The 18946-nt window shown below is 41.6% G+C and overlaps 1 protein-coding gene across 1 annotated transcript; it reads left to right on the forward strand.

The window, feature by feature from the left end:
* The first annotated feature begins 820 nt into the window (after nucleotides 1-820).
* On the forward strand, nucleotides 821-17694 carry LOC117662590 (zinc finger protein 75D-like). The gene is made up of 6 exons (XM_034412062.3): nucleotides 821-984; nucleotides 5319-5883; nucleotides 6135-6240; nucleotides 6359-6441; nucleotides 7106-7232; nucleotides 10022-17694. Exons 2-6 carry the CDS (start codon nucleotides 5482-5484, stop codon nucleotides 11068-11070), a joined length of 1767 nt encoding a protein of 588 aa, XP_034267953.2. The 5' UTR covers nucleotides 821-984; nucleotides 5319-5481; the 3' UTR covers nucleotides 11071-17694.
* Nucleotides 17695-18946: the final 1252 nt, after the last annotated feature.

An 18946-nucleotide genomic window follows, 5' to 3' on the forward strand; every position in this document is an offset into this window, starting at 1 on the left:
TAGGCTGTACACCGCCCTGAGTCCTTCGGGAGAAGGGTGGTATAGAAATAAAATTATTTATTTATTTTTTATTTATTTTTATTTATTTATTTATATGCCGCCCTTCTCCGGAGACTCAGGGCGGCTTACAATGTGCTCAGCAATAGCCTTCATCCTTTTGTATATTTATACAAAGTCAGCTTATTGCCCCCACAAACTGGGTCCTCAATTTACCTACCTTAGAAAGGATGGAAGGCTGGGTCAACCTTGAGCCTTGGCGAGATTCGAACCTGCAGTAATTGCAGGCAGCTGGTCTTAATAACCAGCTTAATAACAGGGTGCCTTAGACCACTGTACTACCAAGGCTCTATTATTTATTAATAACAGGGTGCCTTAGACCACTGTACTACCAAGGCTCTATTATTTATTTTTTAAATTTTAAATGTTTTAATTGGTTTGTATTTTTAATTTTGGGCCAAATATATATATATATTTTAATTGTTTTTTAATATTTGTATTTTATGTTTTAATATATATATATATATTAAATATATATATATATAATATATATATATTAAATATATTTATTTAATATATATATATATATTAAAGAGAGGAACATCTAGTATGCTGCCTGCTGGAGACAGCACCACCTCTTGAGATAAACCATGTCAGAGCGGGGCCCTTTTCTTCTACTCCAGTGCCCATCATCCCAGGAACGCATGGAACATGATCTCTTCTCCCCTTGCAGTCATTCTGGCATTACGGGCAGAATCCAGCAGGGGGCTCCCTCGGCAGCTGTTGGGAAAAAATTGAGCACCCCCCACCCACCCCCGCTTCAGAAAGCAACTGAGCATGCGCCTGGCTCTTAGACAGGCTTGGCGGCAACGAGGCAGGGATCTTTTCTGCAGACTCCCCGATTTTGCTCCCCCGTCGCCCTGAGGCTCAACCTTTCCAGCGGCTGCAGGGCAGTTTGCCGCGAATGGCAGATCCCGGATCCCAGACGTGAGTGGGAATCTCTGCAGCTGGAAGCCTTGCATGGAAACCAGTAGAACTTCATACGGGTTCGGAGCCGTGGGAAGGGGAGGGGAAGCCCGTGGCCCCATGTTCCCCTGCCGCCGCTGTGCATGCATGGGCCAGGCAGCGTAGAAAGCAAAACCCCGGACCCGCCTCGTTGCCCCCTGAGGGGGAGAGGGTGGGGGAATCAGGATCGCCAGAAATCCCCAAAAACCCAGGATCGCCGCGATCCCAACGAAACGGGAGCCATTTATCCATCCGTTCCGTTGGAAAAACAAAACAAAACACCCGCATTCGGGGTGGGGGGGAAGAGAGGAAGGCTTTCCCAAAACCGAGATATTCGTGCCTCCCGAGTCAGTCTTGACTCCTGGGACAATTTCCAGCGGTCCGAGTCCCTCCTGCTGGCTTTTGCATTGGAAGGCTGGAATTCCGTGTGCAAGGAGTTGCGTGCAAAGGAATTGTGTGCAGAGACTGGAAATCGGGGTTTCCTGCTTTCCCCCCCCCCCCGCTGTCACCAGCCGGCAGGTAAATAAGGAAGCTGTTGCAGAGCGGAGGGGTGAGCCTGCGGCTGAGGTGGGTCATTCACACACCTGTGTGATCGATTAGTTTGTTTTGTTTTGTTTTGTTAAGCTTGGCCAGTGTTAAGGCCCTGGAGTTTAAGACCACACATCTTCAATTGGACTATTTAATTAATTAATTAATTAGTTAGTTAGTTAGTTAGTTTGATTTATATGCCGCCCTTCTCCGGAGACTCAGGGCGGCTTACAATGCTTTTAAGCAATAGCCTTCATACTTTTGTATATACCTGCTTAGTAGGGCTTTCGGGCCTCTCCCCCAAGCGGTGTTCTTTTTTTTTTTGTTTGTTTGTTTGGGGGGCAATAAATCAGCTTATTGCCCCCACAAACCAGGTCCTCATTTTACCTACCTCAGAAGGATGGAAGGCCGAGTCAACCTTGAGCCTGGTGAGATTTGAACTCTCAGTCATTGCAGGCAGCTGGTAGCTAAATACTACTTTAACAGTAGGTTAGTCCACTGCACCACCAGTGCAGGGAAAGCAGGTTTTCTAAGGATGTGCCTGAATCAAAACATTGTGTTAAAGCAGGGGTCTCCAACCTTGGCCACTTTAAGCCTGGAGGACTTCAACTCCCAGAATCCCCCAGCCAGCAAAGCTGGCTGGGGGATTCTGGGAGTTGAAGTCCGCCAGGCTTAAAGTGGCCAAGGTTGGAGACCCCTGTGTTAAAGCATAGATGGGGGTTTGGTTGGGTTTTTCACTTGGATACGTTCTGTATGCCTTGGATGGTGGTTTGTTCATTTTGGCTTCTGGAGTTCACCCAGGGGTTTTGGGCCAGGAGGTTAATGGGGTTCTGCTACTTTTCAAGCTTTCCTAGAACTTCAATTGCTGATCGATTTCCTTCTTAAATCAATTTAGATAGCCGCTCAGTGTTTGTGATGTCAGGCATTTTGATCTGGATTGCGCCGAGATCATTTTAAACTTTACAAACAGCCGTTCAAACAAATCATTCGGAAGCAGGAATCCAAAATATTTTAATGCGTTTATTTAGTATTTTGATGACCCTCATAGAAGCCGATACAGAAGGCTCATTGGAATCGGTGAGGGGTCATTGGTGCTCTCTGAGCTCTCTTGCTTACCCTAACTAGGTAACATCATCAGTACTAGTAAGGAGTGGGGTTTTGCTGTCAGTTTATACCTGGGGTCTCCAAAGTTGGCCGCTTTAAGACTTGTGGACTTCAACTCCCAGAATTCCCCAGCCAGCATGTGAGTTGAAGTCCACAAGTCTTAAAGCGGCCAACTTTGAAGACTCCTGGTTTATACGGTATTCTGGTGTCTTGTCTGCGTGGGTCATAAGAGATTCTTTGGTTAGGGCTCTTCGGCAACCTTGGGGCATTGTTCAAGTGATTGTTGGTCTGAAGTTGACATTGGAGTTAAATCTATGCTGATCTGGGTGCTGATTCCTGGTGGAGAGGTGCTGGAGTCTTTTTGCTCTCTTTTGGGCTGGTTGATGGTCTCTTTTGCATAGTCCATAGATGTTGTTAATCTCTAATGTGTCTATTGATGGCTGATTTGTGAGAGTGCCAGGCTTCTAGAAATTCCCTGGCATTTGGGGATTTGGCCTGGTCTAGGATTGACACCTTTTCCCAACTTTGAAACTATGGTTAAATCTGTCTATTTGTTGTGAGATGAAAGAATGTCCGTCATGTCTTCTGACTGCCAGTTGGTGTTCATGGATGTGTTCTGCCAGTCTTCTGCCTATTGGTCCTACATGGTGGTGGTTGCAGTTCTTACGTTGTATGTTGTAGCTCAGGGGTCTCCAACCTTGGCAACTTTAAGACTTGTGGACTTCAACTCCCAGAATTCAGGGGAGTCTCCAACCTTGGCAACTTTAAGACTTGTGGACTTCAACTCCCAGAGTTCCTCAGCAAAGCTGGCTGAGGAACTCTGGGAGTTGAAGTCCACAAGTCTTAAAGTTGCCAAGGTTGGAGAGCCCTGTATGGATGACTCCTGTTTTTTTCTTCTGGCGTTACTGGGTCTTGGTTTGCTTAGGAGGTTTTGAAGGCTTCTAAAGCCCTCATTTCAACCCTAAACTACAAATATTCTTTTTAACAGAGTTGGAAGGGACCTTGTAGGTCATCTAGTCCTCCTTTATTGATAGATAAGTCAATCTTCATAATACGATTCCTGCCTTCTTCCCATACATCGAGGGTTTAGAGACAACTAGAGACAAGAACAGTTTTTTCCCGAACGCCATCACTCTGCTAAACAAATAATTCCCTCAACATTGTCAAACTATTCACTAAGGCTGCATTACTATTACTATTAATCTTCTCATCGTTTCTTTCACCCATCTCCTCCCACTTATGATTGCATGACTGTAACTTGGTTGCTTGTATCCTTACGATTGGTATTGTTTCCTAGTATGATGTGATTGCTTATTTGTACCCTATAACTATCATTAAGTGTTGTGATTCTTGACGAATGTATCTTGTCTTTTTATGTACACTGAGAGCATATGCACCAAAGGCAAATGCCTTGTGTGTCCAATCACACTTGGCCAATAAAGAATTATTATTATTATTATTATTATTATTATTATTATTATTATTATTATTATTATTATTATTATTCTTTAATCTTTAGTGAGATTCACAGCCTTTGAGGCTGGTTAATAACTCAGCAGCTCGAGTCCTAACCAAGGACCTAGGAACTGTTAAGGTATCATCGGAGGATGTAAGCTGTTCCGAGTAAGTTGGTTTTTTGGAGAGTCAAAATGTTCAAGTCCAGTAAATTTAGAATTTCTAAATAGCGGGGTAGCCCTTTGGGTATTGCTCCAAGGGTTCCAATTACAATCGGGACAACACATGATTTCTTTTTCCACACTCGCTCAACTTCAATTTGCAAGTCCCGGTACTTTGTGATTTTTTTCTTGCTATTTATCTTCAATCCGTGCATCACCAGGTATTGTAATATCAATGAACCATATTATGTCATATTATGTCTGGTGTGTTGTGGACCAAGTGCCTGTCAGTCTGAATCCTAAAGTCCCACAAGATCTTGAGTTTCTCATTCTCTAAAACTTTCTCAACCTGATGTTCCCAGTGGGTTTTGCTGTACTCAAATCCAAACTTCTGGCACAATTTCCAGTGAATGATCTTAGCAACACAGTCATGGCATTGTAGGTAGTCAGTTTGTGAAATTTTGCTGCACCCACTGATCAGGTGGTCAACTGTCTCCTCTTTCTCATTGCAGAGGCGGCATTTGCTGTTGGTGGTAACATGTTGAATTTTTGCCTTCATGCAGTTTGTGGCTAGGGCTTGTTCTTGAGCTGCCAAAATAAAGCTTTCTGTTTCTTTTTTCAGTACTCCTGATCTTAACCAGTTCCAAGTTAGTTTCTGGTCAGATTTGTCTTCAATACTTTTCAAGTATTGGCCATGCAGAGCTTTGTGTTTCCAATTTTCAGCTCGCTGCTCAATTACTTCTTTCTTATATTCTGCTTTTGTTTTAGTTGTCTTTAAAGGCCTCCTTTATTTACTTCCTTAATCATTGGTTCTTCACTTTTCTGGATGTAATCATTCAAGCTGCATTTTTCTTCTTCCACAGTCTGCTTTACTTGTAGGAGTCCTCGACCACCCTCTGCTCTTGGTTGTTGTTGTTGTTGTTGTTGTTGTTGTTGTTGTTGTTGTTGTTATTATTATTATTTTGAGGGTTTATAAAAATTCCTTTTTTCATTTTTATTTATTTTGGAGAAGGATACTCCGTAGTTAATTTACTCATCCTATTGAACATCCTGTGTTTTCCATTTCAGATATGTAACTTGGAAATCTTTCTTGATTACACTGGAGACTGAAGTATCTCGTGTGGGAAGAGGGCTGAATGACCCTGGCAGTTTTGGCCAGATCTCTTCTGATTACTAAGATTTGTGGAGATCCATCACTCATTTTGGAGCTGGATTAGACACCAGAGAGAAGATGGAGGGCCAAAACCCACCAGATGCAGGAGTTGGAAAAGTCCCTCCAGTTACTCAGCCTTGGGGCTGTGGGAAGAATGGGGCAAGTCCTGGGCAAAAGAACCATGAAGAGGCATCCAATAGTTCAGAGGTCCAATGTTGTCACTTCAGAAAACTGCAATTCAAGGAGGGGAGGGGTCCCCGAGATGTTTGCAGTCAGCTTCACCGCCTTTGCTGTCAGTGGCTGCAGCCGGAAAGACACACGAAGGCTCAGATGCTGGACCTGGTGCTCCTGGAGCAGTTCCTGGCTCTCCTTCCTCCAGAAATGGAGAAATGGGTGCGAGAATGTGGAGCGGAGACTAGTTCCCAGGCAGTGGCCCTTGCCGAAGGCTTCCTCCTGGCCCAGGAGTCAGAAAAGATGCAGGTATGCAAATGTAATCATTTCAGCTCTAAAGAGAATCTCTCCGAATTCGTCAATTCCTTTTCTGGGATTATTAATACCTAAAGCCAGTTGTTTTATTCTTCCAGAGGATGAATTTGGGGCAGTTTTTCAATTCTTTCTTTCCAGGGTAACCGATGGACATTGGGGTCGGTCGGATAGGTTCAGTGTGCCATATGATAATTCATTTCTATCTTTGTACTCTTCCCTTCTTTCTTGTGCCATATCATATCTAGAAGTCCTTGGAAGATGTAACTGATTGTCCCAAAGAGAAGAAAGATTCATCCAAGCCCTCTCAAGAGCTGCAATTCAGAGAGAAAGTTAAAAGTCTTACCAAGCCAGGTAACAGAAGCTCCTCCCATGTTGATGTGAAGTTTGTATATCTAGTTGATTCTTTTGCTCCTCTTGATTGTAACCTCTCTGTTTAACAAATATCCGTCCGCCATTTTCTGCCTCACAGAGAATAGAAACCTATCCATGGTTTTTTTAGAATCGCCGCCTCTTTCTGGTGGAGCTGAAAGAGTGCTTGAACCTCTGGCTCAGGTAGGAGAAATATTGATAAATATCCATGAATCTTGGATGAGTTACATTTTGTTCTGGAATTCAGTGTATAATATTGCTGTTTCTAAGCAACTCAAATATTGTAGATCGGAACATTTACTCTGCTTAACCTACCTGTCCTTCCTGTTAAGCTTTCTCCACCCTCCTGCTTTCAGGCTCAGGTTTCATTAACCAGATGTTATCTCAGCTGGAAATCTTCCTTCTGTCTTCCACTGTCATTCTCACATACCAATACAAACTCTCCCACTACTTTCATTAAGATGTGGAATGGGGAGAAGAGTTAATCCCCCAATGGATAAAGCAGGATTCTGGCAGAAATATGAGAGGGATTTCCCCTGTATTTCATTCTGCCCACCCTAGGAAGAATTAGAGCCATTGATATTTAGTGGGTTTTAAGACCCAAAACTACCAATTGACCGAGGAAACTATTTTAGTTGGCCTCACTGAAAGGCATTCCGAGTCCTTCCAACTTGAACAAATGTGCTTCAGTTGTGCCGTCAGTCAAAAGCGGTGAGATCTCATTCTGAATTCTGATCAAGATATGCCCATTGTGTTCACTGGATCTCTCTCCTTGAATTGGTGGAAGAAAACTGTCAAATTGTTTTTGGGATTATCTGTTAATAGGGAAACTTTTTTCCTTGTTCAGGATGTTGTGTCTTTGGAGGAAGTGGTCGTGTATTTCTCCAAGGAGGAGTGGTCTCAACTGGATGCTGACCAAAAAGCTCTCCACGGAGAAGTCATGCTTGAGAATTCCAGGAATCTGTTTTCTCTGGGTAAGAACCCCTGTCTATGATAAAAAGTAAAGAAGAAAGTGGCGGCTTATTTATTTCTGATAAAAAATTATCTTTTGTTTATTTATGAATTGCCTTTATTATTTTTTGTAAATAACTCAAGGCAGCGGACATACCCAATATACTTTCCTCCTGCAATTTTCCCTACAACTACAACTCTGTGACATGGGTTAGGGCTGATACAAACTGGCCCAAAGTGACCCAGCCAGCATGCATGCTTAAAGCAGAACTAGTATTATCAGTCATTCAGTTTCTGACCTGCTATCTTAATCATATTACCAAATAGCTGTCAGGGCTCCAAGTAATGCATCCACAACAAGGAGAACTCTGAGGCAGGCATTTTCCTCAAAGAACAATTTATTGGGATATATCCAGGGGTGAAATCCTCTGAAGACTGCTACCGCTTCTGTGAGTTTGCTACCGAGCGTGTGCTTCGCTAAAAAAGGACCATTTTGAAGCCTTCCAAGTCTGCAAAGGTAAGTACAACAGTGTGGGGGGGGGGGGTGGAAATCCACTGTGCCACACGATTTCGATTAACTAGAAAGCAGGAAATCCGACGATTCTAGCTAATATAAATTGCGCGTCACAGCTGATCGTCACCCAGCTGATCGTCGGGAAATGCCGGTTTGCCCCAACCAGTAGCATTTTTTTACTACTGGTTCGCCTGAACCAGTAGCATTTCACCCCTGGATATATCATATTGACACAAATCTGGTGAAAACCGGCTCTAAAGGTCCCGCCGATTTTCACCTAATTAAAAAGTTTTGTCATTTCCCCCCAGTCATCAGTCACAAGGCCCAATCAGCATACAGTCCAGTTGTTAGATGATCCCAGGCTCCTCCTCCTCCTCCTGAACACCTGCACGAATGTTCTTGGTTCCCAAGGGAAATAATTATATTTTGGCTACAACACCCCAACTATCCCCAACTATTTCCCCCCTTCCTTCCCCTCAGCTCCAGGCTGTGTCAGAATTGAAGCAATCAGAAAGAAAATGGCCTCAATCAGGCCAACTTCAGGGTTGACAATAGACAAATAGGAAATTTAATGAAAGAAAAATTGTATAAAAAGCTCCGGACTATAAGACGCACCTACCTTTTTTGAGGGGGAAACAAAAAAAAATCTGCCTCTTCCTCCCAGCAACTTGCCTCCTTGCAGCAAACAGCCTGCTTTAATTTCATTTTCATTTTCAGCACATCTTGATTATCACAAGAAAAAAAAATCTGCCTCTGCCTCCCAACAGCAAATGGGGCACGCAACATTAGGCAATGGCAATCCCTGCAGCCTTAAACAGCTGAGGGTCGGGAGGCCGATCCAACCGACAATCAGCTGCTTGTGTTAAATCAGGCCGTGCTGAAGCTGAAACGGGCTGATTGCTGCAAGGAGGTAAATTGCTGGGAGGCAGAGGCCAAAGGGTGGGGGCTGACGGGTGGACAGGGCTACATTCGGTGTATAAGATGTACCCAAATTTTCACCCCCTTTTAGGGGGGAAAAAGTGTGTCTTATACTCCGAAAAATACAGTATATACCAAGATTTGCATCAGCCCAATTTGGGGGAGTGGGGGGGTGTTATTGCCATCCAGAAATTCCCCTTGGCTTTCAAAGATTCTGTTCTGCAGACAATGAGATGAGACTTTTATTGAAGTTGGGGAGCTGGTTGCCATGTTGCTGCCCCAGCATGATACAGTGTCCATTGCAGTTTGGGAGTTCATGGCATCTTGGAATTGTCCCAGGTCATCAATGGGTTGACACACACTGGTATTCAAACATTAGATCAGGGATTTATCTTAGATTCATTGTGATGTCATCCAATTCTGATATACAATATATCACAGAAGTGAGTACACCCCCTCAGATTTTATAAATATTTAAGTATATCTTTTCATGTGACAATACTGAAGAAATGACACTTGGCTACAGTGTAAAGTAGTGAGTATACATTATCACTTAGGGGTGTACTCACTTTTGTTGCCACCAGTTTAGATATTAATGGCTGTAGGTTGTGTTATTTTGTGTTAATTATAATATAATTACACTATTATAGTATAATTACACTATTATACAAGCTGTATATTCACTACTTTACATTGTAGCCAAGTATCATTTCTTCAGTGTTGTCACATGAAAAGATATACTTAAATATTTACAAAATCTGAGGGGGTTTACTCACTTCTGTGATATACTGTATAAGGTTGGGGGCTCATTTGGAAATTGAGCTTTGTTCGGCATCTTTGTATTTGTCAACAAAACAGCCCAAATATAGAATAGAATAGAATTTTTTTATTGGCCAAGTGTGATTGGACACACAAGGAATTTGCCTTGGTGCATACACTCTCAGTAAAACGTACTCAGTAATACGTACATAAAAGATACGTTCATCAAGAATCGTAAGGTACAACACTTAATGATAGTCATAGGGTACAAATAAGCAATCAGGAAACAATATCAATATAAATCATAAGGATACAAGCAACAAAGTTACAGTCACACAGTCATAAGTGGAAGGAGATGGGTGGTGGGAACGATGAGAAGATTAATAGTAGTGCAGACTTAGTAAGTAGTTTGACAGTGTTGAGGGAATTATTTGTTTAGCAGAGTGATGACGTTCGGGGGAAAACTGTTCTTGTGTCTAGTTCTGGTGTGCAGTGCTCTAGTGTCTTTTTGAGGGTAGGAGTTGAAACAGTTTATGAATGATTCTTTTGCTATGTTTCAAACAAAAAGCTTTGATCATTACCCGAGTCTTGCTATAATTTTCATTTTTTTTCCTTTTCAAGGATATAATGAGAAAGAGAATAAGAATTACAACGAGCAGCATCACGCAATCTGTGAGAAAGAGGGAAAAGGGAAGCTTGGAGATCAGATGCAACCGAAGTGCCATGAGACAAACCGATCACAAAGTAGAATGAAAAAAAGCTTTCCTCGTGTCAGTCAGCTCCCTCGCGATAGAAGCATCAATACTGGAGAAAGACCATATCAATGCATGGAGTCTGTAAAGGGCTTGAATGAAGCCAATGATCTCATTTCCCACAAAAAGACACATTTGGAAGAGAAACTATATACCTGCAGGGAATGTGGAAAGACCTTCCATGATAATCACTCTCTTGTAAGCCATCAAAGGACTCACAAAGAAGAAACGCCTTATAAATGCATGGAGCGTGGAAATACCTTTACTTGTAGTAGTGGCAGTCGTACTCCCTGCAAGAAGGCCCGCCCGGTAGAGAAGCCATATAAATGTGCGGCATGTGAAAAAGGCTTTAGATACAATAGTGAACTTCTTGCCCATGAAAGGATCCATACAGGAGAGAAGCCGTATCAATGCATGGAGTGTGGGAGAAGGTTTGGCAACAGTGGGTATCTGATTCGCCACAGGGCTGTTCATACAGGGGTGAGACCTTATCAATGCACAGAGTGCGGAAAAACCTTTACTCGTAACGCTAATCTGAATTCCCACAAGAAGCTCCACTCAGGCGAAAAACCCTATCAGTGTAGCGAATGTGGGAAGAGCTTTACTGAGAGTAAAACTCTGACTATCCATATAAGGAGCCACACAGGGGAGAAACCATATCAGTGCATGGAGTGTGGAAATACCTTTACCTGTAGTAGTGGTCTTAATTCCCACAAGAGGATCCACACAGGAGAGAGGCTGTATCAATGCACGGAGTGTGGAAGGAGGTTCGCAAGGAATTACGCTCTTAATTGCCATAGAAAGGTCCACTCAAGGGAGAAGCCATATAAATACAGGCAATATAGGAAGAGCGTCAGTAGAAATGCAGGTAATCCTCGTCTTACGACTGCAGTTGAGCTCCAAAATTTCCGTTGCTAAGGGAAATCATTGTTAAGTGTGTTTCGCCCCATTTTATAACTTGATTCACACTGAAGTGAATCATTGCGGTTGTTTAAGTTAACAGCACAATAGTTAATTGAATTTGGTTTCCCCGTTGACTTTGTTTGTCAGAAGGGCACAAAGGATGCTCCCATGACCAGAGGACACTGCAACCATCTTGAATGAGAAGCGAATCGTCTTCAAAAGAAAAAACAAAGTCCAGTTGCCTCCAAAAAAAAGCACCTTTGGGTTTGTGTCACTGGCTCCTCACCATAAACCTGTACGCGTACATATTCTATGGAAGAAGCTTCAGACGAAGAGTTCTGAAAAGGAGCCTAGGAACTCTAGGAAGTCCTGTAAATGCCTATACAAAAGTTTTTCTTCAGTAAAGGTGCCAAATTCAGTTTCCCTATGGTATGACAGGGTCCCAAACAAAAGCTAAAATGGTAGGGTTTTGTTTTATTTTGTTTTGTTTTGTTTTGGTACGTTTACTTGCAGCCTTAACTTAAATTAAAGAAGTACAGTTGATACGATTTCTTTCCAGTTATATTGTTAATGAACTTTGGGCTGATTATCAATTGCAAACGTTGGATTATTTTTGGAGGGGCGTACATGGCGGTTTTAAAATCTCATGCCAGCTTGAAATCATTTACACAAAAGACAGCTTAACAGTATTATGTCAGACCTCCAAGGTGTTCTGACCCAGCCTTAGCAGAGACAAGAAACAGACTCCTTGTCCCGAAACACCCCTCTTTATTTATCTCCTGTGGATTAATGGCATTCGCACACTGAAAAGTCCAGGCAATAATCCTTCAAAGAGTTAACTGCAGTAACAGACCTTATCAGTTCCTTGAGATAATTGCCAGGTGAACCACGATGAGCAAAATCTTCCGAAATCTGAATGGTTTTCTCTTGCAAACACCACTCCCCTTTCCTTATTTATTCCCCAGCCAGGGAGGGACCATTCAGCATCCACATGTGCCTTTCTTCCCGAGTCGACTCCTTGTCCTCAGTGGTTGTTCTCTCTGCGCATCTGGAACAGGCCCCAGCTGTTCTTTCTCCCCACTTATCTCTACCTCAGAAGGCAACTGCCTCTCCAGTGGCTGGGAAATGTCGAATGGCCCTGGCTCTATCTCTGCTTCCAACACAGAGCATCCATCAGAGCCTTCCCTCATCGTCTTGAGTCTGCCGCCAACTCCGCTGGCAGCTGGCAGGCCACAACACAAGGTAACCCAGACAGGAAACATGACCAGATAGGTTAATGTGTTAATAGAATAATATAAGCCTATGTGGGACATAATACTGAGTTAGAAGATTGGGAAAAAAATTGGAAGAAAATTATACATTAACAAAATCCGCCACATATAAAGAAAATCAAAATGTTCTATCGGTGGCACTTAGCCCCAACAAGACTTGCAAAAATGTACCCCAATCTAAACCCTAATTGCTGGAAATGTAAAAAAACACGAGGTACCTTTTTTCATGTATGGTGGCTTTGCCCAGAAATCAAAAAATACTGGATTAAAATACAAAAATGGTTAAAAGAAGTTACACATTGCCAAATAGAATTGAAGCCTGAACTGTTTCTTCTGGGGATCATTAAAAAGATTAAATATTTGATCGTTCATATTATTACAGCAGCGAGAATTGTACTCGCACAATTTTCCACAAGCCAGGAAAATGTTCGCTACGCTGACAGGTTGTGCAATAATCCAGAAATTTTTTTTAAGTTTTTTATTATTTTTAAAACAAAAATATAAAACACATCTTTTCAAAATGAAGCTTTTGATCCAGTAACAAATTAATACAAATCTCTTAACAAATCTTAATTTCCAATTAACACAACTTAATATTTTATGCATATGTTTCCCTCAAATCTGTCTATTAAACTATGCCATTATCCCCAAAAACCCATTGCTTAAATCTTAAATCCTATCCAATTATCATTCCATTTTTTCTTTCATTTGCTGAGATGGATATATTTTAACAATATAAACCATACAGTTGTTATAAATATTCATGAAATATTTAATTCCAACATACTCATTTTATTTTTATTATTAAACTCAAAATTTTTAATCTTTATTTCTATTATTAAATCTAATTTATTCATTTTATTTTAACTATTTCAGCATACTACTCCTCATTTTAACTATCCCTCCTCATTTTATTTTTGCTATAAAACCCAGCATTGTTATTTTTATCTCTGTCGTTAAACCAATCATTTTTATTTCTTGGTTGTTAAACACAGCATGACCATTTTATTTTTGGCTGTTGAACACAGCCTACCCATTTTTATTTTTTGGCTGTTACCCAGCATGCCCATTTTGTTTGACTGTTAAACACAGCATATTCATTTTTGTTTTCTGGCTGTTACATAGCATATCTATTTTACTTTTTGGCTGTTAAACACAGCATATTTAGTTGGTTTAACTATTGATTCCTAATTAATCCTTCCTTTGTTGTTTCCATCCATCTATACATTACTTATTTTCACTTAATCATATTTATCTTTGTCCTTTTTCATGACATTCATGACATTTTAACATTGAGACATGGTTCTTGCTTAAAACATCTTTAGATGTATTTATAAATTCCTTTTAACATTTTCAATTAATCATATTTATCCTTATTCTTTTTCCTAACATTTTAACATTAAAACATAATTCTTGCTTCAAACATACCTTAGCATATATTTATTAATTCCTTTTAGACATTCTTAATTTCTACAAAAACCTCCCTTTAATGATTACAATCCACCTTTACATTATTTTATTTTTAATCACATTGTCTTCATTTCCTCACCTATAGACATATATTTCCTTCCATTTTCCAACTTTTTTATTATTAATTATTTATTTATTTATTTATTATTTTTTATTATTTTATTTATTATTTTATTCTCCATAATTCAGGTTAATTCTCTTTCTTATTTTTATTCCGGATATAATGTATCAAGTCTTTTTCTTTTGAGCCTGCGCTTAATCCTTCTTCTTAAAACATATCTTTAGATGTATTTATAAGTTCCTTTTAACATTTTCAATTAATCATATTTATCCTTATTTTTTTCCTAACATTTTAACATTAAAACATAATTCTTGCTTCAAACATACCTTAACATATATTTATTAATTCCTTTTAGACATTCTTAATTTCTATAAAAACCTCCCTTTAATGATTACAATCCACCTTTACATTATTTTATTTTTAATCACATGTCTTCATTTCCTCACCTGTAGACGTATATTTCCTTCCATTTTCCAACTTTTTAATTTTATTCTCCATAATTCAGGTTAATTCTCTTTCTTATTTTTATTCCGGATATAATGTATCAAGTCTCTTTCTTTTGAGCCTGAGCTTAATCCTTCTTCTGTTCCTGCACCAGTATTTAAATTATTATTGTTTCAACTATAGGAGTTCCATTGTAAATTCCTTTTCTTTTCACCAAAGTCAAGCTGCCTGCAGACAGGAAAAAAAACCCTCCTCCACAAAGTTCAGTAACTTTTATCTGTAAGGCTCAGAGTTTCCCATAACAAAAAGAAGTTACAACGTTCCTCTTCAAGCCAGATGGTGTGTCTCTATAATCCACATTTTCCATTAGTCATGCAAGACTCCATTTTCAAATTATATAACCATCCATTTTATTTCTTCTTTTAATTTATAAAGTATCGAATCTTCTTTTTTTTTCTTTTTAAAATCCAATTTAAATTTTAAAGTATTTAGTCTTTTTATCATATCTCCATGATTAGTTCCGTTAGTTCTGTTCCAAAGTTAGTTGTTTCTCGGGTCTTTGTCTCTTTAAGGTTACAGTTTTAAAAAAATTTTCCGAAGTCCCTTTGTTGCACAGCCACTGTTTTAGGCTAGGGGTCTTCTAAATATTAATATTGCTCCAAACGTTGTTGCAAGCCTGGGTTGTTGTCACTCACCCGGCTTCAAAGAGCTCCATTTTACTCTGCTTTCCTCCAGCACTTTTCTTAGTCCGGTTGTCCCAGCTTTGTGGAAGCCGCCATGGCTGCTGCCCCCCGCCAAGGAACTTGCCTGTTCCTCTTGGTCGTTCGAGGCACCCCTCCTTTTCCCTCGTCCCTGCAGGACGGTTCCAGTCCGAAGACCCATCGGTGGTGGTTCAGCAGGCAGGGTTTTCGCGGGGCTCATCAGAGCCTGCTATTTCCCTGAATGTCTCGCTGCGACGCCAAACCGGAAGTCAATCCAGAAAATTTTTGAATGTGCAGAAATGGACAAACTTATTATAGAATTAAATAACAAGGAAGACTCAGAATATTACTCAACCTGAGAAAACTGGTATCAATGGATAGAAAATAAAAATAGGAAATATATAGATCAAAATAAGATATAAATTGTGTTTACATATATTAGATCAAGAAGGAATATCTGAGAATATATTTATAGAGTTAAGATTTGTGTACTGTTGGAACAATGTTGAATTGTACAACTATCATGGGCATATTTTTGTTAAAGACATTTGTATTAGTATTTTAATATTTTAAATTTTAATAAAGGTTTTTTGAAAATTAAAAAAAAAATAGTATAAATCTGAAAGTATACATCTGCGGTCACCTTTAAATTTGCCTCCAACTTGAGATGGGCAATATATAAATTTAATAAGTAATACATAACAGTCTGATTCATTGGTGTACATTGTTGTTAAGTTTCTTTTTGGACTATTATGCACTTGTAGGCTCCATCTTCTATCACATAGTTCTTTAGGCAGCATGCATTGTCCCTCAAGAGCAGGGGTGTCAAATTCAAGGCCCGCGGGCCGAATCCTGCCCATGATGAGGTCAGATACAGCCCACGCGGCCATCCTGGAAACTAAGGGGTGAAGTAACCATGTTACTTCCGCTTGGTCCCCGCCATGCTGGCAGGCGTGTGCACAATGTGCCCACAAGCCCAGTTCACTGTCACTGCATGCAGGGCAACAAAAGTAGTCTGTGAGACCAGTAAAAAAAAATAGCTCAGACCTTCCAACTTCACGAGATCTTTTTTTTTTTCCTGTGAGAAGTTGGAAGTTCTGAACTATTTTTTTTGACCATAGTCCCACAGACTTACTTTTGTTGCCCTGCACGCGGCAGCAGAGAACAGAATTGGAAAGCAGGTTAGTGAAGGGATGTGGCTGCCCTGGGGTTGGGTATGAGGGTTTGGCATGGATGGCCTGGCTGAAGGGCCCTCAGGTAAGCAGGTGCAGGGCAGGTGGGGCAGCTCTGTACCCCCTGCCTTGCTTTGTCCTCCACACACCGCCACCTCACTTCGTTCTTCGCCACTTCCCCTTGCTGCTGTAACGGCAGGAGGCTGAGCAATGCACTGAAGCAGTGGACACAAAGGGAGGTGGTGGGGGGTGGAGGACAAAGCAAGGGAGGGATGCGGAGCTTCCCCTCCATGCCCCACATCGGCTTACCTGAGCACCCCGCAGCCAGACCATCAACATCCTGACAGCTGCCCCGTATTGCAGTAGCTCCAGCAGAGAGAGAGCGATCGAATCCAACCGCGGAGAGTTAGAGAGATACTTGTACATCAGATACCTGTACAATTAGCACAGGGGCCCCCCAAGGCTGTGTGCTCTCCCCACTTCACTTCTCTCTGTATACAAATGACTGCATCTCTAATGATCCATCTGTTAAACTACTGAAGTTCGCAGATGACACAACAGTGATTGGTCTCATTCGAGACAATGATGAATCCGCATACAGACGGGAGGTTGAACAACTAGCCTCGTGGTGCAACCAGAACAATCTGGAACTGAACACTCTCAAAACCGTAGAAATGGTAGACTTTAGGAGAAACCCTTCCATACTTCCACCTCTCACAATACTAGACAACACAGTATCAACAGTAGATAGTAGTAAATTTCTAGGTTCTACCATATTGCAAGATCCAAAATGGACAGCTAACATCAAAAACGTCATCAAAAAAGCACAACAAAGAATGTTCTTTCTGCGCCAACTCAGAAAGCTCAAACTGCCCAAGGAGCTGCTGATCCAATTCTACAGAGGAATTACTGAGTCTGTCATCTGCACCTCTATAACTGTCTTGTTTGGTTCCGCAACCCAACAAGACAGACATGGACTTCAGAGGATAATTAGAACTGCAGAAAAAACAATAGCTACCAACCTGCCTTCCAATGAGGACCTGTATACTGCACGAGTCAAAAAGAGGGCTGTGAAAATATTTACAGACTCTTCACATCCTGGACATAAACTGTTTCAACTCCTACCCTCAAAACGACGCTATAGAGCACTGCACACCAGAACAACTAGACACAAGAACAGTTTTTCCACAAACGCCATCACTTTGCTAAACAAATAATTCCCTCAACACTGTCAAACTATTTACTAAGTCTGCACTACTATTAATCTTCTCATCGTTCCCACCACCCATCTCCTTCCACTTATGACTGTATGACTGTAACTGTTGCTTGTATCCTTACGATTTATATTGATATTGTTTCCTGATTGCTTATTTGTAACCTATGACTATCCTTAAGTGTTGTACCTTATGATTCTTGATGAACGTATCTTGTCTTTTTATGTACACTGAGAGCATATGCACCAAGACAAATTCCTTGTATGTCCAATCACAGTTGGCCAATAAAAATTCTATTCTATTCTATTCTATTCTATTCTATTCTATTCTATTCTATTCTATTCTATTCTATTCTATTCTATTCTATTCTACCAGGGCTGGCAGTGGCATGTTTCAGTGCCTGTCCAGCAGGGCGCTTCTAACTCGACTGCCTTCCCTCTTTTCCCTGCTCCTTCAGATAAAAGCTGCACTTTTTGTCTGTTTATTGCAGTGCAGCGCCCAGGATTTACTTAGCGGCGGGGCTTGGGGGATGGTCAATCCCCATTCATGGCATGGTGAAGGTGGAAGGCAATGCCCACCACCAGACCAGCCTGGCGGGGGTGGGATGGGAAACCAAACAGCACCAAAAGCAGCTGAAGGCACACTGGCTGTAGCTGCCCCGCCACCTGCCTCGCCTCACCTCATCCCGCGGGATGACCCTCCTGCCCCCCTCCCACCCCACCCACTGGAGACCCCTGGATTCCCTCCCTAGCCCCATCCAGGCACCACAGGCACCACCCACATGAGTGACATCAAGCTGGCCACACTCCTTGGCCACGCCCAGTAAGCGCCTCTCCCCAGCCACCAGAGGACAGCCACAATGCTGATCCAGCACTCAATGAAATCAAGTTTGACACCCCTGCAGTAATTGTAGAAAGAGCAGTAAGGAAGATTTGGCTTGAGGAAAAGGGTGGCTGCTTCCATACTTTGGAGAGCTCCCATTGCAGGTTTGTATGTGCTGCATTAACCTTGATCGCAATGCTTTTATTAAGCAATCCATTGTTTTCTTCATTGAGGCTCCATGCTAGACCTCAGTATTACTACTGACCAGAGGTGGGATTCACTTACCTTCCCTACCGGTTTGCAAATGTGAGCGCGTGCGCCAGTGGTGGGTTTCAAAATTCTCTACTATCGGTTTGTGGGTGTGGCTTGGTGGGCGTGGCAGGGGAAGGATACTGTAAAATCTCCATTCCCTCCCCAATCCAGGGGAAGGTTACTGCAAAATCCCCATTTCCTCCCGATCAGCTGGGACTTGGGAGGCAGAAAATAGATGGGGGCAGGGCCAGTCAGAATTTTTACTACCGGTTTTTCGAACTACTCAAAATTTCCACTACTGGTTCTCCAGAACTGGTCAGAACCTGCTGAAACTCAGCTCTGGCGTGCGCGCTTCGTTCGCACGTGCCTTATCTCCGCATGTGCACGGCCTTGTGCGCATGCACAGTGCTTGTGCGTTACGTCCAGGCAGATAGGCGGAGCCTCCCGCAGTCGCCACTACCAGTTCGTGCGAGCCAGAGAGAAC

This window comes from Pantherophis guttatus, chromosome 2, assembly GCF_059756535.1.
Source record: "Pantherophis guttatus breed Tessera chromosome 2, ASM5975653v1, whole genome shotgun sequence".
NCBI classification, from domain to species: Eukaryota; Metazoa; Chordata; class Lepidosauria; order Squamata; family Colubridae; genus Pantherophis; species Pantherophis guttatus.